Here is a 23,985-nt window from a genome sequence, read left to right as displayed (position 1 = left end):
TGAGTCAGGATCTGAGCAGTTTTCCTCCAGTGAGGAGGAAGCAGATCCACAGGGAGTTTTTTCCCCATATTATGACTCCCAGCCCCGGAGCCAGAGCATTAAGGGCTATGGAAATACTACCTCATCCCACTCTAAGGACCATGCCCCTTGGGGGATGAACCCCTGGATGGTACCATCAATGCCCTACCCACCACCATGGCAATACTGGACACCATGGCCATCATACCCTCGGGAACACATGCCCCGTGCCCATTCGACCAGGCGCAACACTGATCCAGTGCCGTCTCCTAATACATACGCTAGTGACACGAGACGCCTGGCAACACAGCCATGCTCCCAGGATAAACCTAGCCCTTCTCCCGGTCCAACAGACCCAGAGTTACCACCGGAGGAAGCGTTACTTCCCCTTCCTCCCACTCCCTCTGATGAATATACAAAATTCCAGGACCTCTTTAAGAGAGTTGCTAGTGCCCTGAACATTAACCTGGAAGTGGTTCCCGAACAACAGCATGAGCTGACGAACATCCTACAGCCCCCTTCTTCCTCCAGATTGGCACTTCCAATTAACGCAGCCCTTTTAGAACCTGCTAAGTCCATCTGGCAGACTCCAGCGACTAGCCTACCTACCTGCAAGCAAGCGGATAAGAAGTATTTTATTTCTCCAAAGGACTCTGAATTCCTTTTTACTCACCCAACACCAAACTCATTGGTAGTAGACGCTGCGAACCAGAGGGCTAGACAACAATATTCTCGTTCTGCCCCACCTAACAAGGATAGCAAACGACTGGACCTGTTTGGTCGCAAGGTCTATGCATCCTCCACCCTCCAATTTCGCATAGCTAATTATACCGCAGTCCTGGCAAAATACGACCATAAAAACTATAATAATTTAATGGACTTTATTGAGGACATTCCAGAACAAAGAAAACAACAGTTCAGAGCTATAGTTTCTGAGGGCCAAGCCATTTCACGCACCGCTCTCCAAGCAGCCCTCGATGTAGCCAACACAGCGGCAAGATCTACCGCTACGGCGATAGTCATGCGACGGGGCTCATGGCTCTCCTCTTCCTTTTTTCCTCGAGAAGTTCAGAACACGATTGAAGATCTTCCCTTTGACGGTGACAAACTTTTTGCTTCTAACACGAATGAAGTGCTTCATTCAATGAAAGACTCCAGAACAACCCTCCGGTCTTTAGGTCTCCAGACACCTACGGCAAGGAGACGACAATATCGATACCAACCATACCAACGGCCACGTTATCCCGCATTTACGCAACCTTCCCATAGACCGCAGGAACAGCAACAGCCGCAACGTCCACGACCAAGATTCCAGCGACGTCGCCCAAACTCTACAGGGGCGCCTCAACCCCCATCAGCTAATAGGCAGATTTGAAAACTTGGTCGAGGGTTTAGAAAACAATGCCCTCACTCCAGCCGACACACCAATCTTTGGACACCGCCTACGACCTTTTTTCCAACAATGGAGGAGCATTACCTCCGACAAGTGGGTCTTAGAGGTAGTTACAATTGGATACGTCATCCCCTTCCTCTCCTTACCTCCCACCCACCCACCCTCCCCGTCCCTCTTCAGGGACCCTTCTCACGAGCAGCTACTCCTCCAAGAAGTGCAACATCTCCTTCATCTGGGAGCAGTAGAAGTCGTGCCAGAGCAACACAGAGGGAAGGGTTTTTACTCCCATTATTTCTTAACAGAGAAGAAAAATGGGGGATGGCGACCAATCCTCGATCTCAGGCGGCTCAACAGATTCATCAAAAAACAAAAGTTCAAGATGGTGACCCTCAATACCATAATCCCAGCGCTGGAGCAGGGCGACTGGTTTTCTGCCCTCGACCTACAAGATGCCTATTTCCACGTCACTATACATCCGGCCCACAGACGTTTCCTCCGGTTTACCCTTGGTTCCACACATTTCCAATACAGGGTACTCCCCTTCGGACTATCTACAGCCCCCCGTGCTTTTTCCAAACTTCTAGCTGTAGTCACTGCTCACCTCAGGAGACAAGGGGTAATAATATTTCCGTACCTCGACGATTGCCTCCTCAAAGCTCCAACATTCGACGAGGCGTTCCGGTTCACACGACTCACAGTCGAGTGTTTTCTTTCTCTCGGCCTACAAATAAACAGAGACAAATCCACATTACGCCCCACCCAGCACCTTCAGTTCATAGGCGCAGACCTCGACTCTCGGACCGGGCTGGCATCGCTCCCACCCGATCGCTACAATTCCATAAAACAACTGACTACAACTATTTGCAACAGCCCTCAGGTAACTGCCCGAGACTGCCTACAACTACTAGGTCACATGGCCTCGTGCACTTTTGTCGTCCAGAATGCACGCTTGCACATGAGGTGCTTCCAAGCGTGGTTGGCAACGGTTTACAAACCGAATGTGCATTCTTTAAACAAGACTCTCTCCCTGCCTACTCCAGTCAAAGGCTCGCTACGTTGGTGGACCGTCCACTCCAACCTTTGTTCTGGAGTCCCGTTTCTTCAACAGACTCCATCACGCATTCTGACCACCGATGCATCTATGACAGGGTGGGGTGCACATATGTCTCATCACACAGTACAGGGACTATGGTCACCAACCGAGACCTCCCTGCACATAAATGTACTAGAACTTCGAGCCATTCGCAACGCGTGCCGTTACTTCCTGCCACTAATCAAACATCATCACGTACGCATAATGACGGACAACATTGCTTGCATGTTTTACATAAACAGGCAGGGCGGAGCTCGTTCCCATTCGCTGTGCACAGAGGCGATGAAGCTCTGGAATTGGTGCATTCTGAACAACATCCGGGTATCAGCTGCTTATCTTCCCGGGATCATGAACACCACAGCGGACGAACTGAGCAGACGCTTCCCATGGGAACACGAGTGGGAGATAGACGACAAAACCATTCACGAGGTATTCAGCATCTGGGGCTACCCTACAATAGACCTCTTTGCAACTGCAAAGAACAAGAAATGTCTCAATTTCTGCTCCAGAGCAGGACTGGGCAAACGTTCCCTGGGGGACGCATTCATGATCTCATGGCACCGAAACCTATTCTATGCGTTTCCCCCGATACCAGTTCTCAACAGGGTCCTGATAAAAATACGAACGGATCGAGCCAAGGTGATCCTCATTGCCCCATCGTGGCCCAGACAACCATGGTTTCCCTTCCTCACCAGAATGTCAATCCAACCACCAGTCTCCCTCCCACTTATTCCGAACCTTCTATCTCAACAGCACGGTCGTTTTCTCCACCCCAACCTGTCCATGCTTCACCTCAAGGCCTGGTTCCTACGTGGTTCTCCCAACGCGAATTAGATTGCTCCGAACAAGTTCAGGAGGTGCTCCTACATAGCAGAACGCAATCTACTCGCAAGACCTATCTTCAAAAGTGGAAACGATTCACACATTGGTGTTCTGCCAAACACCTTTCTCCTACCTCGGTACCTCTTCCGCTTATATTGGACTATCTCTTGGGCCTTAAGCGAACCGGCCTTTCTTTCAGCTCCATCAGGGTCCATTTAGCTGCTATTACGACTTTCCACGACAAAGTTGACGATATGTCTGTCTTTGCTCACGCTACTACGAAGCGTTTCCTCAAGGGCCTACAAACCTTATATCCAGACATTAAACAACCAACCACCCCCTGGGACCTTCATCTGGTACTGTCTGCCCTAACTCAACAACCCTTCGAACCCCTAGCCACGTGCTCCCTTTTACACCTCTCCATGAAAACTGCGTTTCTAGTGGCAATTACTTCTGCCAGACGGGCAGGAGAAATGGCAGCTCTCATGGCTCATCCACCATATACGATATTTTTCAAAGACAAGGTTACCCTCAGATTGCATCCCAAATTTCTTCCGAAGGTACACTCATCATTCCATATTAATGAACCCATACACCTCCCGACTTTTTTCCCGAAACCACATGCAAACTCCTTTGAAGCCTCAATGCATACACTAGATGTTCGCAGAGCCTTGTCATTCTATTTGGATAGAACCAAACCCTTTAGAAACTCCTCTAGACTTTTTGTGTCTATTGCAGAGCGCTCCAAGGGCATGCCTATTTCTACCCAGAGACTCTCGAACTGGATCTCCCAGTGCATCCGACTGTGCTATCAGCTGAAAGGGGTTGCACCTCCAGATGGCATTAGAACACACTCCACTAGATCTCTGGCTGCCTCCATCGCGTTCTTACGCAAAGTCCCCTTGGCTGACATTTGTAAAGCAGCCACTTGGTCATCTGACCATACTTTTGCTAAACACTATGCCCTTATTCAAGGCCCTTTATCTGACATACGCTTGGGCAGGGCGGTACTCTCGACGGCGTTCCTACCAGATCCGAAGTCCCTACCTCCTTAAGATACACTGCTTTTAAGTCACCTGTAGTGGAGCACCCACAGGGACATCTCTCGAAGAAGAAGAGGAGGTTACTCACCCTGTGCAGTAACTGACGTTCTTCGAGATGAGTGTCCCTGTGGGTGCTCCACTACCCACCCTCCTCCCCTCTACTTCGGAGTTAGGGGGCCTCCGTGGTAGAGAAGGAACTGAGGAGACCGGCCACGCATGCGTTCTATTACCCTAGAGTCACAGCGGGGGGGCAGATTCTGAGCATGCGTGGCCGCTATGAGCACTGCTGTAAAAATCTCCGAGCGAAGGCGCAGGGACGCACCAGCACCTGTAGTGGAGCACCCACAGGGACACTCATCTCGAAGAACGTCAGTTACTGCACAGGGTGAGTAACCTCCTCTTCTCCTTAACCACCTAGCATAGGACAATAATCAATGGTCTTAAATTGCAGCAAGGGCGGTTTAGGTTGGACATTAGAAAAAACTCCCTAACTGTCAGGGTAGTTAAGCACTGGAATAAATTGCCTAGGGTAGTTGTGGAATCATTGGAGATTTTTAAGAGCAGGTTAGACAAACACCTCTCTGGGATGGTTTAGATACTATTTAGTCCTGCCTTGAGTGCCCGGGACTGGACTAGAAGACCTCTCGAGGAGGTCCCTTCAGAGGTGGATTTACCATGAAACAAACAGTGCGGTGGCCCCCGAAATGCAGGACAAATCTCATCTGACAACCTGCCCCCGAGTCCTGGCCGGCGTGCAGCAGGGCGTAGGCTGCCAGCATTTCATGGCTCCCGGAAGCGTCCGGTGGCTGGCACGTCTCTGCGTGCCCCTGGCAAGGGGGGAGGCGGCTCCATGCTCCCCGCCTAGGAGCCGCTGCCAGAGGGGTGTGCCGGTCACTTTGGGAGCTGCGCTGCCCAAGGTAAGTGCCGCCTCCCTGACCTCTCCTGCACCCCTGTCCCAGCCCAGAGCCCGCACCCAAACTTCCTCCCAGAGCCCTCACCCCCTCCCACATCCCAACCTCCTGCCCCGCCCAGAGCCTGCACCCAAACTTCCACCCAGAGCCCGCATCCCATCCCTAGGGTGACCAGGCAGCAAGTATGAAAAATCAGGATGGGGTGAGGGTACTAGGAGCCTATATAAGAAAAAGCCCCAAATATCAGGACTGTCCCTATAAAATTGGGACATCTGATCATCCTACCCCTTCCACACTCTAACCTCCTGCCCCAGCCCAGAGCCCGCACCCAGCACCCAAACTCCCTCCCAGAGCCTGACCCCCTCATCCTCTCCTGCACCCCACCCCCCTGCCCCAATCAAGGTACCTCACTTTATTTTCATTTACTTCCTATTACTTATAATATAGGAGGAGCATGAAGAAAAAAAGAATGAAAAACTGGGGCAGGGGGGAGAGATAAGTGAGGCTTTTTCTTGGCTGGGTCCTGGGGGCGTGGGGCTTCCAGAAATGAAGCTGCGCACAGGACCCCACTAACTCTAAATCTGCTACTGGGTCCCTTCCAATCCTATGATTCTATTTCAAATTTCTACAATAATTCACCCAATCTACACAAACCAAAGGTTCACACTTATCTAGTTCATCGTTCAAAGTGCCATGGTGTCTATGTGAAAAAGGGATCTGAAGGCAAGTCTAGACACTAAAAAAGTTTGTCACGTGAGCCTTTTTAAAACAGACATTGTAAACATCAAGTAATATCTGTCCCTCCCAACAAACTGCTATAGAAAAATAAAGCACTGCACAAACTGCAATGAGCGTTTTAAAATGATGATATAACCCAAAAGACAGTTTGCAGACCTTTTTTACCCCTGTTAAAATGGAAATCCTGGTGCAGCCTTAACTGTCATGGTGCTACTTCCCACCGTAATATTGCTACTATACATTAGGGCCAGGATTAGAGATAATGGCACAAGCTTGGGTCATTTGGTCAATGGGTTCCTCAGGTACAATCTAACTCCTTCTCTTCCCAGAAATAACTGCTTTTAGTAAGTAAATTGTTCTAAAACTCCCATTGATAGCAAAATTGTCTTGAAAATTTCTTGCACAATAGGGGCTGGAGGAGAGTTTGGCAAAGAAGGATGTCCATTGAGTTGAATGGATCAGTTTGTGTCTGAGGTATTGCGTCGGGCTTTTCATCTCCATGAGATGTTCTGATTTATCTGAGCACATACCATTGAGATGAATGGGAGACTTCACATCTGCAATCCTCCTGTGTTTCAGAGGGTTGTGCAGAACGCTCCCTGCTAACACTGGACCCCAAAGTGGAGTACAGAGTCTGGGACTGCCCTCCATCTCCCCTTGCTGCCTCCAGCTAGGAGATGTGTTCCTAACAGCCCACTGGTTAGCACCTCCCTTCCTCCATGTTGCTCCTCTACTATTGGGCAGGGAGAGCATGAAGGGGCCAGGAGGAGGACAGCTGATAGCACAATGGCAATGAAGAGTTTCCAGGAAGACTCCAGGTGTCTCCCATTGGTGTGTTCCCCCCATCCTCAAAAAGCCAAAAGAAACTAACTGCCTAAAAACTTCATTAACATTGAGGTAAGGTTGACTTCAGTGCCTCATGCTATTGCAGAATGTTGAGTGCACCTGGACTTAAAGTTAGTGATCCATTTGGATGAAGATATAACTCTCTTCATATCTGAATGCGAGATGAGATAATGTTCTGCAAGTAATCCCGGCACCGGTCAGTATGGCTGTTCCTAACACAGTGAAGGGCAGTTGGAGTGCATGCAGACAAAGGAATGAATATAATTATGTGGGGCACAGCCTACAACATGAAAAGGCTCTCGTTTACATTGTCATTCCTTGTTGTAGCCACAGGGCAGCCCTGGCTGAAATGGTATCTTGCCAGTGGCTCTTCAGGGTGGGGCTGGTATGCACTTTAATGTTGTATGTCTGGCTTTTCAGAGGTTTAAGTAGAGGTGCACTTGACTTTGGCGAATGGGAAAAGGTACTATTGAGCAACCTTAACTTTGTGTTAATTTGTGAATTGTACCTTCATTTTCTAGTTGACTGTTTGCGAGCAAGCAAGAAGAGCTTGTTCTTCTCTTGTAACTGAATAATGTGCAACTACTTACACCATACTGCATGTGCTGAAATGAAATCGTCTGAACAGTAAAGTCTGTGTTTTAGGAGTGCTTCTAATGAATGTATGTCACTACTTGAGTGGAGGAAACCATGATTGTTTTTCTCCTTTCCTCCATGACTTGAACCTTTTCCATTGGTTCATTCTAGGGCTTTTTTGGTGGTAATTTTATTTCTGGTTGGAACATGGATGAGTGGGAGGACTCAATAAATGTGACTGGCATCTTAGTTTGTTGTCAGGGATTTGGGTAGGTTCTGCTGTTGGGATGGATATTGGTTCAGATTGCCCTGAGGGACAGGGACTTAAAAGGTCAAGCTGCTCTACTGAGCATGTTTTCGAGCTCACTAGGTTTTGTGGTAGAGGGTACAGGTTTAGCAGCTGGAAGTTTGGGTCTCCATTTATGGTTTCTCAACAGGCCCTTGACTAGGAGCAGACATAATCCTTACTAGGTATGTCTATGCTGCATTTTAAAAGCCGTGGTAGTGAATCACAGAGTCCAGGTGTACAGGCTCAGGCTTGTGCTGTGGCACTAAAAACAGCAGTGTAGATGTTCCAACCCGGGGTGGAGCTCAAGCTCTGAAGCCTGGGGAGCCTAGGTGAGTTTCAGAGCCTGAGCTCCAGCCCAAGCCCAAATGTCTACACAGCTGTTCTTAGCACCGTAGCGTGAGCCCAAGGCTGTAGACCTGAGCTCTGAGACTCACTGCTGTGGGTTTTAAAACGCAGTGTAGACATACTCACTGCCCTCGATCAAAATATCCTTCCCAACCTAACTACCATTGTGCAGTATATTGTATTTTAGTTGTCCTCGTTGATGCCATTTTGTGTGTGTGTGTGTGTGTGTGTGTGTGTGTGTGTGTGTGTGTGAGAGAGAGAGAAACAATATGAAACACTCTTGATAGCTTCTGTCTTCTCAAAGAGTCTACACTACAAGCTCTACAACGGCACAACTATAGACACTTCCTACAGCAGCAGCAGGAGTTTTTCCTTTCACCTCTTTGAGGGCAGTAGCTAGGTTGATGGAAGAATTCCTCTAGCGGTGTCTACAGCAGGGCTACGTAAGTCGTCTTAACAATGACTGTTAAGGGTGTGAATATTTCACAGCCCGGAGTGACAAAGCTAGGTCAATTTAAAGCCATGTCTGCACTATGAATTTACATCGGTATAACTACGTTGCTCACAGGTGTGAAAAATCAACACCTCTGAGCGATGTATTTATAACGACGTAACCCCGTGAACACAGCGCTATGTCGACAGGAGGGTTTCTCCTGTCGACATAGCTACCACCTCTTGGAGAGGTCGGCACCTACGCCAGTGGGAGAAGCCCTCCTGTTGGCTTAGGTAGCATCTTCACTGAAGACTTTCCATCATGCTGTAATGTTTAAGTGTAGAACCTCCCTAAGTTTAAGGTGTAGACTAGACCTAAAGCAGTATTCTTCTTCGAGTGCTTGCTCATATCCATTCCATTAGGTGTGTGCGCGCCGCGTGCACGATCGTCGGAAGATTTTTACCCTAGCAACACCGGCGGGTCGGCTGTGGAGCCCCCTAGAGTGGCGCCTTCATGGCGCTGAATATATACCCCAGCCGACCCGGCGCCCCCTCAGTTCCTTCTTACCGCCCCTGACGGTCGTTGGAACTGTGGAGCGCTGCTTAGCTGTTCTCCACTCTCCCTAGCTAAGGACTATGGGTACTTGTATACCCACCCCCAGCCGTGTTCACTGGTGGTAGAATCAGTGAATGCACGAGAGCGCCACGGCCAGCAGGCTGCAGCGCCTAAATCAAAAGAGGCTAAGCGGCTCGATCTGTTTGGCCGTAAGGTTTACTCAGCCGGAGGGCTACAACTTAGAGCGGCGAACCAACAGGCGCTACTGAGCCGCTACAATTTCAACTCCTGGAACTCTATGGGGAAGTTTAAGGAGTTGATTCCCCAAGAGTCCAGGGAAGAGTTTGGAGCCATGGTAGAGGAGGGCAAGAAGGTGGCTCGGACCTCCTTGCAGGCCTCCTTGGACATTGCAGACTCAGCTGCGAGAACCCTGGCTTCGGGTATCGCTATGCGCAGGATCTCCTGGCTTCAGGTTTCGGGTTTGCCTCCGGAACTGCAGCAAACCCTACAAGATCTGCCCTTTGAAGGTCATGGATTGTTCTCGGATAAGACGGACTCTCGCCTGCAGAGCCTCAAGGACTCGAGAACAATCATGCGCTCCCTGGGGATGCATGTTGTGGGCCCTCAGCGCAGGCCATTTAGGCCGCAGCCTCAGCGCTTCTACCCCCCCCCCGCCTCGTCAGAGACAGGACTCGGTCCGGAGGCGAGGGCGAGGTGGTAGAAGAAGGTGGACCGGCCCTCAACCTGGTCAGAACCAGGGGCCACCTAGACCACCTTCAGGCCCCAGGCAGAACTTTTGTAGGTGCGGTCGAGGACGGCGCCCCAGTCATCTCCCAGGATCCAGCCCCCTCCTTTCGGGATCGCCTCTCCCACTTCCACCGTGCTTGGTCCCTTATAACTTCGGACCGTTGGGTCCTTCGCACGGTGGACAGGGGATACGCTATCCAGTTCTCTTCTATTCCCCCCTCTTCCCCCCCTTCCCCGTCCCTCTTCAGGGACCCTTCTCACGAGCAACTTCTTATACAGGAAGTTTCTACGCTCCTCGCTATGGGGGCCATAGAGGAGGTTCCAGTGGAATTAAGGGGCAGGGGATTCTATTCCCGCTACTTCCTCATTCCCAAGTCCAAAGGAGGTCTGCGACCCATCTTGGACTTGCGCGGACTCAACAAATTCGTAGTAAAGTTGAAGTTCCGCATGGTCTCTTTGGGAGCCATTATCCCTTCCCTCGATCCTGGAGACTGGTTCGCCGCCCTCGACATGAAAGACGCATACTTTCACATTGCTATTTACCCGCCTCACAGACGCTTCCTGCGATTCGTGGTAAACAGGGTGCACTACCAATTTGCAGTCCTTCCCTTCGGCCTATCCTCGGCCCCACGGGTGTTCACGAAATGTATGGCTGTCGTGGCAGCGTACCTTCGTCGGCAAGGGATACAGGTGTTCCCGTACCTAGACGACTGGCTGGTACGCGGTCGCACCAAAGAACAAGTTCGCGATCACGTCCACATAATAGTGCGCACATTCAACAAGTTTGGTATCCTACTCAACAAGGACAAATCCACTCTAGAACCTACCCAGAGAATAGAATTCATCGGTGCGGTTCTAGACTCCAGACGCGCACAAGCCATCCTGCCAGACAATCGCTTTTGCACCATCGCGAGCCTCATCCAAGGACTCAAAGCCTTCCCAACTACCACGGTGAGGTCGTGCTGGGTCACATGGCTTCCTGCACGTACGTAACCAGGCATGCCAGACTTCGGCTTCGCCCACTCCAGACCTGGGTGTCATCAATATACCGCCCACATCGGGACAGCCTGAATATGGTGGTCACAATCCCGAACTCGGTCCTGACCTCCCTCACATGGTGGCTAGATCACAGTGTGGTTTGCGAAGGGATGCCGTTTCACGCCCCACAACCCTCTCTGCACCTGGTCACGGACGCTTCTTCTCTGGGTTGGGGCGCCCATCTCAACGAGCACCATACCCAGGGCCTGTGGACTGCATCCCAGCTAGCCCTGCACATCAATGTTCGGGAACTGATGGCGGTGCGCCTGGCGTGCCAGGCATTTCTCAACCTCCTACGTGGTCGCTGCGTGTTAGTTCTCATCGACAACACCACGGCCATGTTTTACATAAACAAGCAGGGAGGAGCACGTTCGTCAATTCTATGCCAGGAGGCCATTCGCCTGTGGGACTTCTGCATCGCCCACTCAATCCTTCTCACGGCATCGTTCCTCCCTGGAGTCCAGAACACTCTGGCGGACCGACTCAGCAGGTCCTTTCAAACACACGAGTGGTCTATCCGTCCGGACATCATACATTCCGTTTTCCAGAAGTGGGGGTTTCCCCAGATAGACCTGTTTGCATCTCGAGACAACAGGAAGTGTCACGTGTTCTGCTCCCTGCAAGGTCGAGCCCCGGGCTCCCTCTCGGACGCGTTTCTCCTTCCCTGGAAGGACCACCTGTTTTATGCCTTCCCTCCGTTTCCTCTCGTCCACAAGGTACTGCTCAAGTTGCGCAGAGACCAGGCACAGGTGATTCTGATCGCCCCAGCGTGGCCGAGACAACATTGGTACACCACGCTGTTGGAACTCTCGGTTCGGACACCGATCCCGCTTCCATTATGCCCGGATCTCATTTCTCAGGACCACGGTCGCCTGCGTCACCCCGACCTGCAATCACTCCACCTCACGGCGTGGCTGCTCCATGGTTCACCCAGGCAGAGCAACAGTGCTCACACTCTGTCCAACAGATTCTGCTGAGCAGTAGGAAGCCCTCAACACGGACCACATACTTGGCCAAGTGGAAGCGATTCTCCTGTTGGTGCGAACAACGAGCCACGTCCCCGTTGCACGCACCTATCCCTCTCATTTTGGAATATCTCCTCTCCCTAAAACAGCAAGGGTTGGCGATATCTTCAATTAGAGTTCACCTGGCCGCTATATCGGCCTTTCATCCAGGGGAACTCGCGTCCTCGGTATTCTCTAACCCGATGGTCGTTAGATTCCTCAAGGGCTTAGACCGGATGTACCCACAACAACGTCAACCCGTTCCGACGTGGGACCTCAACCTGGTTCTTTCCAAGCTCACAGGTCATCCATTCGAGCCACTGGCCACCTGTTCACTTTTGTACCTATCCTGGAAGACAGCCTTCCTCGTAGCCATCACCTCAGCAAGGCGCGTTTCTGAACTCAGGGCGCTTACATCCGAGCCCCCTTTCACAGTTTTCCACAAGGATAAAGTGCAGCTTCGTCCACATCCTGCCTTTCTCCCTAAGGTGGTTTCTCCATTTCATATCAACCAGGATATATTTCTCCCGGTCTTTCACCCTAAACCACATGCTACTCGCCAGGATCAACGTTTGCATTCTCTGGACATACGCAGGGCCCTGGCCTTCTACATTGACCGCACAAGGCCCTTTAGAAAGACGACGCAACTCTTCGTTGCAGTGGCCGACCGAATGAAAGGCTCACCGGTCTCCTCACAACGCCTATCCTCCTGGATTACGTCTTGCATCCGGACTTGCTATGACCTGGCAGGTGTCTCAGCACCGCACCTCACCGCTCACTCCACGAGGGCCCAAGCTTCCTCGACGGCTTTCCTGGCGCAAGTTCCGATCCAGGACATTTGTAGAGCTGCGGTTTGGTCATCAGTCCACACGTTTACAGCCCACTATGCACTAGTGCAGCAGTCCAGGGACGATGCTGCCTTCGGATCAGCGGTTTTGCACACAGCAATGTCTCACTCCGACCCCACCACCTAAGTTGGGCTTGGGAGTCACCTAATGGAATGGATATGAGCAAGCACTCGAAGAAGAAAAGACGGTTACTCACCGTTGTAACTGTTGTTCTTCGAGATGTGTTGCTCATATCCATTCCAAACCCGCCCCCCGTCCCCACTGTCGGAGTAGCCGGCAAGAAGGAACTGAGGGGGCGCCGGGTCGGCTGGGGTATATATTCAGCGCCATGAAGGCGCCACTCTAGGGGGCTCCACAGCCGACCCGCCGGTGTTGCTAGGGTAAAAATCTTCCGACGATCGTGCACGCGGCGCGCACACACCTAATGGAATGGATATGAGCAACACATCTCGAAGAACAACAGTTACAACGGTGAGTAACCGTCTTTTATTATTCCATCCTGAATGGCAGTGGGCCATGCTCTAGATTTTAAGCAGTATATAAGAGAACAGAATTTGGCCCAAACAGCTGAAGAATTAAATGATGAATTTCTATCCATTTTAACAATATCTGGAACAGCATAAAGATATAGGTATAATAGTGGTCTGCTTGCTTTTCCATTTCAATAAATGATGAAGAGATCAGAGGTGGCATGTTAACTTGCTCATTATCCCCATTTTAAAATATTACTCTGTTCTGTAAACATCTGAAATCTGATCACAGGACTTGATTTTATGAGTCGCTGAGTTTCCTCAACTCCCGCTGTCTTCAGTCTGAATTGAGATCTCTTCTCCACTTCCCTTAAAATAAACTGAATATTGATATATGGGAAAGGGCTTGTATTTTTAAATTGTCTGTCTGACTCTGTCTCACGTGTTAATAAAAGAAATTAGCCTTTGTCTATACAGACAGGGTTTAAAATATTTACGAAACACTAATTAGCTAAAAGGGTAAGGGAGTATCTACAAAGGGAATTACATTCCAGAATAGCTATTCCTGATTAACTCAGAGTGTGGATGCTCTTATTCTAGATTAGTTTAATCCCTGTAGATTAACTTAATTCAGAATGAGGCTACTCTTATCAGGAATAGCTATTCTGGAATAATAACTCCCTGTGTAGATAAGCCCTGCATCTGTTATTCCTAGGTTAGCACAGAAGATGAGAAGGCAGACTTCCATGAATAATGTGTGCGCACGCGACACACACCCACACCTCCCTTCCAAACCGCTGAGAAGTGGAGGCTTCGGAGATTTCTACTAGGATTCTATTCATGGGTTCTGGTGTGGTTGGGGGTATCTTTCATTTAAATGTCTGGCTATTAAATACTTGATAGAGTTGAAGCCCAATTGCTCCATATTTCTTTTAGAAATGAGAAGCTTTCTTTTTCTCCTTCTGCCTCAATCCTAGAGTCCTTTTGGCTTCTGAGAGAACGTAGGATCTCTATTGTTCGATTCCTTCCCAGATTCTTGGCTCCCGAATGGGGGGATGTGTGTCTGTTACTGGGCCCTTAAACCAAGGCTGCTGCTTTTTTGATTTTTTTCTTCCTCTCTGGATACACCAGTGCTTACATCAGCTGCTGTGGTTCATAGCTTTTCCCAAGCAGTAGCATGAAACTGACATGATTCTTTACATTTGCACAGATGTGCACACCATTCTGAATAGCTCATGAAACTGACTAATTTTGTTAATTTCAACCTATTGCTGCTTGGGAAAGCTGCAACCTGCAGCAGAGACCCTGCAGCTGTCTCCAAACCTAGAAAGTCCAGTAGTGCACCAGTACTGGGTTATATAATAGCATCATATTTTAAATATCTTCTATTTCATTCTTTATGCATCGTAATGTTTTGTTTGCAATTTTGACTGTTTTACATTGAGCAGGTTTTTTTGTTTAACTATTCACAATGATCCCAACAACTTTTGTAAGTTGTTCCAGTTAATTTATAGACCAGCCACATGTGTATGAGTAGTTCAAATTATTCCTTCCAATGTGGAAAACTTGCATTTGTAAACGCTGAGTTTCATCAGCCAGTGTGCTGCCCTTTCACCTACTGTTAAGTTCCTTTGAAGTCTCTCTCAGTCTTCTTTAGGTTTGACTACCCTAAATAATTTTGCCACCTGATCTGCAAGCTGGGTGTATGAGGGCAACTCACATGTTTTCACCTAATACTCTGATCGAGCCATATTCTCTGAAATATGAATAGCTACTAATTTGTTGCTCTGCCATATAACATTTGAAATTACATTTACATTTACAGCCTGGAAGAGAGATCTCTCTCATCTTTATGCCCTCTTCATGGAACTTAGGTTTTTCTTTCTTCAAAACATTTTTTGTCTTCAGGCAGATTCTTGTAAAGATTTCTGAAATTAATCCATTGCCTAGTACTCAGTTATGAGCAAAATCTCTCCTGTGGGTTGTACTTTGTAAGTATAGGCCAACACCTATCCCGTGTCAAGCAGGATCACTGGGGGCTGGAGATGGGTCAACATGGGGCATGAATATGCTCTAAGGTTCTCTCCTAGAGCAGCAGGATGGGGTCTTCTCTAGCACTCTCTTGAATGCTATGAGGGGGATCCAGCTAAAGCTCCTGTTGAAGCAACCTGTCCCCAAAAGGTTGTGGTCTGCCAGTTTGGCATGGCCAACTCCACATACATGGTACAATTGGTAGCATGTTGTTGCTTCTTGGGCCACTGTTAAGAAGTGCTCCAGAAAATCATGTCTTCCTGTTCAGCCTTTCCATATGAGACAGACCGCTGTGTGCTAGCAGGATGTCTCAGGGACCTTCTCTGCACCCAGTCCTCTTCCCCATCTTCCCTTCCCCAGTGGCATTGTATTGTAAGGGCAAGATTTTGTCCAGTCTCAGAGTACATTAAGTCAAGGTTAAATGGCTGTATTGGACTGTCATAGTCCTCTGTTCCAGGCTTCAGAGTAGCAGCCGTGTTAGTCTGTATCCGCAAAAAGAAGAACAGGAGTACTTGTGGCACCTTAGAGACTAACAAATTTATTAGAGCATAAGCTTTCGTGGACTACAGCCCACTTCTTCGGATGCATATAGAATGGAACATATATTGAGGAGATATATATACACGCATACAGAGAGCATAAACAGGTGGGAGTTGTTCCATTCTATGTTCCATTCTATATGCATCCGAAGAAGTGGGCTGTAGTCCACGAAAGCTTATGCTCTAATAAATTTGTTAGAGTCTCTAAGGTGCCACAAGTACTCCTGTTCTTCTTGTTCCAGGCTGCAACTTTTCCCTTTTTAGTTCTTCTTTCTTCATTCTGCTGTTGTTGCTGCTTGTACCTGACTTTGGGTATGTCTATACTAGAAATGCTGCAGCACCACAGCTGCAGCACTGTAGTGTAGCTGCTTACCAAAGCAATGGAAGGGGTTTGTCCATTGGTGTAGTAAGTCCACCTATCCGGGAGGCAGTAGCAAGGTCGACAGTTTTCTTCCATCAACCCAGCAGTGTCTATAACCGGAGCTTAAGTCGATTTAATTATATTACACAGTGTCAAATTTTTTACAACCCTGAGCAATGTAGTTAAGCTGTCCTAACTTTGTAGTGTAGACCAGCCCCTTGACTAGCAGTGCAGACAATCTGTTATTTTTTCCAAGTCCTGGTGAACACTGTACTGTAATTGGATCTCCAGGGGACTTTTTTTATTTTCAACTTACTGCTCCCAAAGTCCAAATATGCCACTTCAGAGATGTGCTTAAATTCTATTTAAATTGAGCTCTTTCCAAACCAGGCTTCCACCCAAGTGCCAGATTCCCTTAGGCACATTTTGGGGATCACAGGGACATAAATACACATTAAAAAAGTTGCTCACTTAGGCGTAAAAACATGTTAAATGATTTTTCTCTTTACACAGTTTTTATGCAAATTTTAAAAAGTTCACATTTTAGGTTTGTGAATGTGGTTGTTTTAGAAATATTGTGCAGTAACCTCCATATGATGTGACACAAGGAGTGCTGCCAGAACTGTCATTATGTTTTGAGTGTTTATTATTTGCAATCTTGTATTCAGGGATAACTTACTTAACAGGTCATCGCACTAAATACCTGTAAGTTTCCTCAAGTATAAGTTTAGGCTGCTGTATTTTTACAGTGTTTGTGTTAAATGGATATATGTATTTGTATATGATATGTAGCTATAACCTGTCTTTATGTAGTCATTGCTGTGAATGTTCCATTATTCCTATCTTCCCGTTAATTTTTTTAAATGTGTGAGTGATGTTTTGTATACAATAGATAATGCATGCATTTGTATTGTAGATGCATGGTTATATGTTATACATATTGTGTTATAGGTATACGTGTGTACACACACACACACACACACACACACACACACACACACACACACACACACACACACACACACACAGAGTATGTGTATGTAGTGTCAGTGCGGTGAGTTTTCCACTATATTATCTTTTTGGTGGATATGGGATTTTAATAAGGTAGTTCATCTCTTTCCCCTTCTCCCCCACCACTCCTTTCTTTCAATCACCACCATTTAGATTTGCACACACCTTTTGGATACAGTAGAATATGTGAAGTTTTTTTCCCTTGATAGACTAAGGGTTTTTAAGCATAGGAAAAATAAAAAATCTTTATTAACTTGGGTGTTTTCTACATTGTTAACAGAGTTCTGTGGAAAAAAACAAAACTACTGTTATATAACTTTAAATAATATATTTAGTAGTTAAATTGCAAATTTATTTAAAGATTCACTTTAAATTATTGTTTATATTTTATTTATTGTACTTTGCATTCTGTTTGAGGAAAGTCAGATTGATACAAAACATGACAATTAATAGGAAATCCCCCAGATTATCCTGGTTTAAAAAAAGTTTCCTCTGCTTTGCAGCGAACAACTCTGCGCCTTTTGTTACTGTGGTGAACGAAGCTCATTAGGACAAGGAGAATTAAAACAATTCAGTCCAACGCTAGCGTTTATCATCCCTGGGAAGAACCAGCCTTTAAGTAAGAGTGAAACCAACGACAGCAGCGATGGAGCTTATGAGAGAACTCCAAGGCAAAACTCAGTGCCACGCAAACAAAGGGGACAGAAGAAGTAAGTCTGTTTCATCATAAAAACTTCTGTCATGATTTTGTTGTATTGTTGATTTATTGTAGAGAGGCCAGAAAGCATATATGCAAACATTGTGCAGTGATAAGTGAATAATTTGAAAATTTGAAATTATTTTAAAACCACATGATGCTTAGTATTATTAATCTGTGTTTGAAAAATTGCAAACCATGTCTGAAAAATAGCAATCTTTCTTCTGCTACTTATTGTTAAGGTTTTTTCCCCTAGAAGTGAGAATGTGTTCTTTTTTTGGAGAGTACAAAAGTAAGAGACAGACTTACTTTAAAAGTACAAATGTATTTGTACTCTTAAATATCTTAGAGAGAGCATGCAAAAGAACAGAAGAGGGAGTAACCAATTAACCAGTTGATTTCTAAACTGTTGTGTTTGTGTACATTGGGGAGACAAGACATTTGTGCGTGTCACCTTGTAATCTTTCTTCCTTGGCCCCCTCCAAAAATAATCCTTGTGACTGTGAAAAGCAACGTGCTATGTGAATACAGTATATTCTACTGTGATTAGAACTCTGTTGGTTGTTTTTGTGTATGTCAATGTTCTGTTTTTAATCCATTGAAGTATAGTAGTATCCCAGGTGCCTTTTGCAATACAGCACTTTTTAATAGCTATTTCTGAACAATTACATTCACGTACACATCCCTGTATGGTCCATGCTGAAAGGTTATTGAATATATTTATGGAAATGAAGTTTAAAATACATCCATAACTGCGAATGCAGATTTTTTTAGTATTTGCATAATGGAATAGATTTTTCTTAATATATATTTGGATTTTGTAATTCTGGGTTTTTGCCGTTACCATGGTTAGATGTGTTCTTGTTTCAGAGCTGTCTTGCTAATATGTGGATTCAGTTGTGCTGGCTGATTAGTAGAGGTTTTTGTAGCCTATGGGAAAGTGCAAAATTAATTTAGCTTGGAACAACTAAACAGCTCTGTCCCTTGAGGGTGATGATGTAATCATCCCCAAGTGCCATGCTGGCTAACATCCAAGTTTAAGTACTAAAGCATTGTTGTGTTGGAGTTTTCTGATTGGTTGCTAGCTTTGGACTGCTGCCAATACAGTGAAGAAGTGAAGTAGGAAATGAAACAATAACAAAGAGAGGCAGCCTTTTAAAAGGATTTAAGGTGGTACATTTTAAGGAATCCTGAATTATCAAGGCATATGTAGCATTAAAAGTACTGTAGACATTTTAAATTTAAATTCATATTCAGATTAGGTTTATTCAGTTTAGATAAATTTTAGTTTAATAGCCCTTTATTAAGTATGAATGCTGAATCTCTATATAAAGCTGGCGGTGATTTTATTCATTTGATATTAAGGAACTATAAACACAAATTTAAAAAAAACAGGTACTCAGATTTCCTTATTATAAAATCTGATATGAATGTGTAATTCTTTTTTAGATAGTAATTCAGTTAACAGGAGCCTATGTTAATAGTATCTGGCTTGACTGCATCTAGGGGTACTTGCCCTTTTGGGGTAGAATGGGTTAATTTAATACATCAGTTCATAAGGCAACTATTTTGTTCATAGTAATAGGTTTTAGTCTTGAAGGTTTTGATTTCTGATGTTGCACACTTTTTTTTTGTTATGACATAAGTCATTAGGATATAACTTAGTGCCAAGGATTGAAAACTTCACCCACCCACCAATAATGAGAGAGAAGCTTTTCTTGACAGATGTGGGGGGGAGTGGTCTTAACCATCAATTTTTGCACAGCTTAAGCTTTCACTTACATTCCCCCCGTCTCCTTGCCCTTATGTTTCTGAAGGTAACTTTCGAAATAAGCCAAATGTAAAATGAGAGAATTTTTTACTCTAAGTCAGCACACAGCTCTGTTGCCTGCTGTAGCTCATAGCTTTACCAAGCAATAAGGTAAAATTAACATACATTTGGTCAGGTTCACTGTTCTTTTTCAGAAGGGTATAAGCATCATGAAACTGTCAAGAACTATAGCAGTTTCATGCTGCTGCCACTGTCGACATCTATGAACAGCCACGGAGGCATATGCTTGATTTATTAATGAATAGGGGACTGCCAAATTCACGGCCATGAAAAACACGTCACAGACTGTGAAATCAGAGTTCCCCAGTGAAATCTAGCTATTGGAGGGGCGGAACAGGGCAGGCCTGGGGGCACCCCAGCTGGGGGCTCCTACCATTCATTGGGATCCAGCTGTTAGTCTGCCAGGCTGGAGAGGGACGGGACTTCTCCTGCGTGGCTGCTCTTGTGGGGAGATCAGACTGAAGGCAGCAGCCACAGAGCTTCCTGCAGTTCAAAGAGATTCCCAGAGGTGGAGGTGGGTCTGATCTCCCCCATGCTGCTGAGAGTGCCCCAGCTGGGGACTGCTAGTCCCCTCGGGGCTGGGGTGGGACAGGACTTCCTCTTCCCTTGCACGGCCACTCTCGGGAGATCAGACCCACCTACCTCTGGGAACCTCCCCCAGCTGCAGGAAGCTCTGTGGCTGCTGACAGCTCTGAAGATTCCCAGCAGCACGGGTGAGATCAGAGCCATCTCTGGGAATCTCCCCCAGCTGCAGAAAGCTCCGCAGCTGCTGTGAAGTAAGGGTGGAAATCCTGCAACTCCCTATATCAGCTTTGTGACCCCCCCACAACCCACTTTTGGGTCGGGACCCCCATGATTACAACACCATGGAATTTCAGATGTAAACATCTGAAAATGTGAAAGTGGCCAATTTTAAAACCCTCTGGTTGTGAAATTGATCAAAATGGACTGGGAATTTGGTAGGGCCCTAATGAAGAAGGAACCAATAAAAGATTGAGACGACCCAAATTTCAGCACCCCCCTCCATGGCAACCACTATGGTAGCTGAGGGGACTAGACATCTCAGTAAGGCTTAGTGCAGTGCTTTAAAAATCCAAGGCAGAAACTTTATTTTTAAGTGGGGTTGAGGGAGTCAGGTTTCTCTGGTTAATGGGTTAGTGAGTCTGATGTTTAGTGGATAATTTTTTGGTAAGTTGGGTTAAAAAGCCAGAAAGAAGGATACCCTGTGCTCAAATAGTATACTGTGTTGTTTGTGGGGGTTTTTTAAATAGGTTTGATAGATTCTTCCATTTCATCATAATCTAGTGCTTTTTGTGTCATTAAATTCTCCTTTTCTACCCTCTTTCTCTTACACTTTGCTATTTTGTGAATTTCGGTTGTGTGGGACAAAGACATCTGCTGCCATATAACCTTCTCCCTTCTTGGCCTTTTTCACCCTTCCCCCATACACACTAGCTGTCTGCTATCCTAGCAGCTTACCACTGTCTGGTAGGGCAGAGTCTCCTTTGAGAATATTGTCAATGCTATACCACAGACCAGCTGTCGAGGTTGCAGAGAGGAAACCATAAGAAAGCTGCAGCTGACACCCTCTGTTTATACCACCTCCCTCTCTTTGTTCCAGGTTTTCCCATTTCCCCAGAGAAATATCCCTTCTTTGCCTGGATCTATATCTGCCTGTACTTACCTAACAATTCTCTTCTGGAGATGAAGCAAGTCAAATAAAAAATGCAGTTTGAAAAATTTTAGTATGTATATCCTGAACAATGAGACGGTCAGACTGGACAAAGGGCCATTTAACACAGTCATTTTTTGTGGTGCATATGACTTTTAACTGAAAGCATTGTTCTTCATTTTCTCCTACTGATATAAATACTGTGTCAAAATTCAAGAAACTAGGCTATTCCCCCCCCCCCCTTTTTTTTTTTCTTTGATGTATATTTTATCACACTTAGGAAAGCTCATTTGAGGCATTCTGGTTTTTTTAGATCATTTAAAAATCACGTAGCTAATTGAGTTATAAACTTAGACTGTTTTAATTGCAGAGTTACCTACCCACATTTTTTCTCTCCTTCTCTACAGAGAGAGACCTCGACAGAGTATAGCATCATGTACAAGTGTAAGCACTCAAACTGCTTCTGATGATCAGGTTGTCAAATTCTGGGATGAACTCAGTTTAGTTGGCTTACCAGATGACATTGATGTCCAAGCCTTATTTGAGCCAACAGGTTGGTATATGTTCAGCTATTAATAGTAGGTGGTACGTATTTATAATGGTTTAACTGGAATTCAAATTAAACTTTTGTTTAAATAATTCTTTAGTTTGGTATAGTGATTGCCTCTTTGGGGGGAGTGAGGAGCAAAGGAGAAAGAAACAGAGATAATACTTCAAAGTTTAAACTGTCATTTTATTCAACTCCTAAAGGCCCAGTCCTACAAAGTCTCCTTCTCATGTGGCTTCACTGGGGCTATCTGAACAAATAACAATTAGTCATGAGAGGAAGGGCTTTCAGGATCAGGTCCTAAGTTTGTAATATACATTTTTAACTTTAATGTTTCATTTAGGTGTCTGTCAGAAAAATCAAGAAGCATTGGGCTATTTTCTCAGAACATTTTGGTTCAAATGTTGCCCTACCAGCAATCTACACCATATGCTTATGTATAGGGCCCTATCAAATTCATGGCCATGGAAAACATGTCACGGACAGTGAAATCTGGTCTCCTCCTGTGAAATCCGGTCCTTCGTGTGCTTTTACTCTATACTCTACAGATTTCATGGGGGAGACCAGCATTTCTCAAATTGGGGGTCCTGACCCAAAAGGGAGAATTTCAGGGGGGTTGCAAGGTTATTTTAGTGGGGGTCACAGTATTGCCACCCTTACTTCTGCACTGCCTTCAGAGCTGGGTGTCTGGAGAGTGGCGGTTGCTGAATGAAGAACCAGCTCTGCAAGCAGCAGCACAGAAGTAAGGGTGGCAATACTATCCTCTAGCCGATCAAAGCAAGTTCGATATAACGCGGTTTCACCTATAACGCGGTAAGATTGTTTGGCTCCCGAGGACAGCGTTCTATTGGGATAGTGGTGTATTATCTCTGTACTGAGCTTAGTAGTAGTGTCACTTTTTTCCCAAATTCTCTGAAAATTGGTTTCAAAATTTGATTGCAAAAAAAACCTCTTTTAAATGAATTTAAAAAAAAAATTAGTGTGGAGTCTGGTTGCCTGATGTCGAATAAATTTTAATTCTTCCAAGTCATCACTATTGGAAAATGCTTACAATTATTTCTTTCTATTTACTTTCAGTCCCTTTTTTGTGTTACTAAATGCAGAGTTGCAATATACAGTTTATATGCTTAATAGCAAATTCCAAGAGGTACATACCATGAGTCTTATATGGTATGTCAGCATAGAATACCTTCAGCTGAAGCGAGAAATATTAGCAGTTTGTCATTATACCATATCCTTATGGTTTTCATTCTTTTGCCAGCAGCTGAACTGAAAGCCATTTTAACAGGTACTTTGAGTCCTGGAAGTTCTATTTTTGTAGTCTAAGTTTCCCAATATGAGTACAGCAGGCTCTTAATTGTGAGTGTCTCTGTATAATGACAGCTCACTATTGTAATCACAGTGTTTTTACAAAACAATTTATGTACCAGCCCTGTGCTTGGCACCTTGTGATCTTTTTAAAATTATTATTTGTTTACGGTAGCACTCACAATGTGCTTGGTGCTTTCCCAACAGACAAAAGGAATTGATCCTATCCCAAGGAGTTCAAAGGCTAAGGACAAATATACAGACAAACAGTTAAATAAGTGAGGGGCAAACGGAAGTTAACTTTGAGCGTATATGTACACACAGACATGTCACAGGTGTATTTGTATATTTTGGGGTACAAAAACTAGAAGCTGAAAGGTATATAAATGTGTGAAAACATCTGGGTTTTTTTATATATAATAAAAACTGCAGTGTGTAGAGAAATCATTGATTCCTTCCTCCCCCTACTCTTCCTGTTTCAGTAAAAGACTATTGTCCTAATTCTGCAAGCACTTACCACTAAAATTAAGCTCTGTATTCTCTAGTAAGGATTGCAAGATCAGGTCTGTTTTTTTTGTTTGTTTTTAAGGTTTTTCCTTTGATGCTTATTTTGAAACTCAACTGCTGCTTGGCAAAGTTGTAAAATTGTGCAATTCTTTCTCAATGATAATGCATTAGGTCACTGCTGGGCTCATCACCGCTGTGCAGAGTGGTCATTGGGAGTATGCCAGACTGAAGAGCAGCTATCGGTGAACGTGGACAAAGCTGTTGTCTCAGGGAGCACAGAAGTGAGTAGAAAAAAAAGAACATTTCCCCCAA

The 23,985-nt window shown here is 45.8% G+C and overlaps 1 protein-coding gene across 21 annotated transcripts in view; it reads left to right on the top strand.

Moving 5' to 3' along the window:
• The window catches only part of KMT2C (lysine methyltransferase 2C), a 332,762-nt gene that overhangs the window by 104,302 nt on the left and 204,475 nt on the right, over positions 1-23,985 (top strand). For all 21 annotated transcript variants that reach the window (XM_005297183.5, XM_065586755.1, XM_065586756.1 and 18 more), the window contains 3 exons: positions 17,615-17,821; positions 21,719-21,864; positions 23,845-23,954. In XM_005297183.5, the coding sequence (XP_005297240.2) occupies positions 17,615-17,821; positions 21,719-21,864; positions 23,845-23,954 (463 nt within the window). The remainder of the gene's footprint in view (positions 1-17,614; positions 17,822-21,718; positions 21,865-23,844; positions 23,955-23,985) is intronic.

This window comes from Chrysemys picta, chromosome 2, assembly GCF_011386835.1.
Source record: "Chrysemys picta bellii isolate R12L10 chromosome 2, ASM1138683v2, whole genome shotgun sequence".
Lineage (NCBI taxonomy): Eukaryota > Metazoa > Chordata > Testudines > Emydidae > Chrysemys > Chrysemys picta.
Note: the sequence above shows the minus strand (reverse complement) of the source record. Positions and strands in the feature narration are given on the sequence as shown.